Source organism: Limulus polyphemus, unplaced genomic scaffold (assembly GCF_000517525.1).
Source record: "Limulus polyphemus unplaced genomic scaffold, Limulus_polyphemus-2.1.2 Scaffold251, whole genome shotgun sequence".
Taxonomy (NCBI): Eukaryota; Metazoa; Arthropoda; class Merostomata; order Xiphosura; family Limulidae; genus Limulus; species Limulus polyphemus.
Window position 1 is genome coordinate 731388 of NW_013665861.1, and position 1616 is coordinate 733003.

The following is a 1616-nucleotide window of genomic DNA, read 5'->3' on the forward strand; positions in this document are numbered from 1 at the left end:
TATTTAAATAGGCATGCATAGTTCAGTTCAATTGAATGTTCAATAAAAATCTTTCAAATGCGACTGTAGCTTTTTTTTCCCCAAAACTTTGTCTTCAAAATAAGGGTGCGTCTTATATTCGAAAAATACGGTAGATACACAACATCTGCAATGTTGTAAATATTGAAGAAACCTCATTTTATATCAGTAGACTAATGTTTGTTTCTTCACTTATGAATGTGGGTCAACTGTTTCTAGTTTTACACTTTGAAAAAAAACCAATGTAATTACTGTGTTGTGTGCCTTAAAAGTTGTAATTTGAATGAAGAATTGAAAGACAGTTATTTTTGTAAATTTAGAGTATTTTTAAATATGTGCTACAGAAACATATTGGTTGCAAATAACATAAATCATCAAATTTAATAAGGAATATTAACAATAACTTTTGTTTTAATTAACATTTTATGTGATATAGATTGTTTTGAAGGCTCGTAACCTGTTCCTCAAAAGACAGTATGTTTTTTAGTGTTCACCTAAGGCAGCTTGATGAAATTGGGAAAATGGCTGTGATGTCCCACACGCTTGCAGCTTATATCTCAACATTAGATACACGAACTCTAAGAAAAGTAGTGACAAGAATTTTGTCTGATACGACTCTTTGGCTCTCAAGACTGTTCAGGTAAGAGATACACAGTGTTCTCGAAAGGATACTTCTCTCTCCATCTTGCAGTCATGATTGGCTTTGTCTTTATTGTTTAGTCACCTAATTAATTAATTAAATTATTTGTAACTGTTTGGAAGTTTCTTACTTTATATATGATTAAGACTGCAGGCTATTTTGACTTTTTGTTGTGTGATAGTAGCAGTTATAAGGGTGTGTTGTTGTGTTTAATTATTGACCTGTGAATGTGGTAAACTTCAATTTACTAATGTACCACTTCACTTCTTTTCACTTTTACTATAAATTATAAAGTTTTGCATTTTTTTAAATATTTATAAGCTAACTTGAAAAATTTAATTTAGGCCTAAATAGATATTGGTTTCATTTCGGTTGCAACCAATATTAATTTAAGTTGCTGCTCTGAGTGAATAATATATTGTGATTGAGTGCATCACTGGCCTTATAGTCCTTGTTACCCCTCAGTGTAAATTAGGGTAAGTTTTAATCCAAATTTTGTTCTTATCTCATTGGTTACTGTCAGATTATGTTACTTGTGTATGTTTTTTAAAACTATATCTCAACTATATCTCTATATTTGCAAATTTTATGAATGCCTTAACTATTTCAACCCGGAGTCAGTCCCTGGGACCAACCTCATAACCATTGTGGGCTTGTTATAGTTTTCATGCTCTAACTTTTAAATTATTAAGCGATTGTTAACAAAAGTTGGCAGTTTATCAGTAAACATTACAATGCTTTCATGTGCAAAATATTTAATTTTTTTATTAAGTCTTAAAGTTTGTAAAGCAATGTTTCTGTCATGTCTTTTTTTTTTCTTTTCACATCTTGCTTATTTATCATGCAAAGTAATTTTCATCTTAACATTAAAAATACTTTTATGCATCACAAAATTTCAAAATTTCACATGCAAAATCTTTATAATGTCTGGATAGTTATCAAGTATTTCTTAAGAAAA

The 1616-nt window shown here is 29.6% G+C and overlaps 1 protein-coding gene across 1 annotated transcript in view; it reads left to right on the forward strand.

Moving 5' to 3' along the window:
- The window catches only part of LOC106478803 (putative pyridoxal-dependent decarboxylase domain-containing protein 2), a 68921-nt gene that overhangs the window by 30915 nt on the left and 36390 nt on the right, over positions 1 to 1616 (forward strand). The window contains exon 5 of the mRNA XM_022382465.1: positions 506 to 658. Coding sequence (XP_022238173.1) covers positions 506 to 658 — 153 coding nt within the window. The remainder of the gene's footprint in view (positions 1 to 505; positions 659 to 1616) is intronic.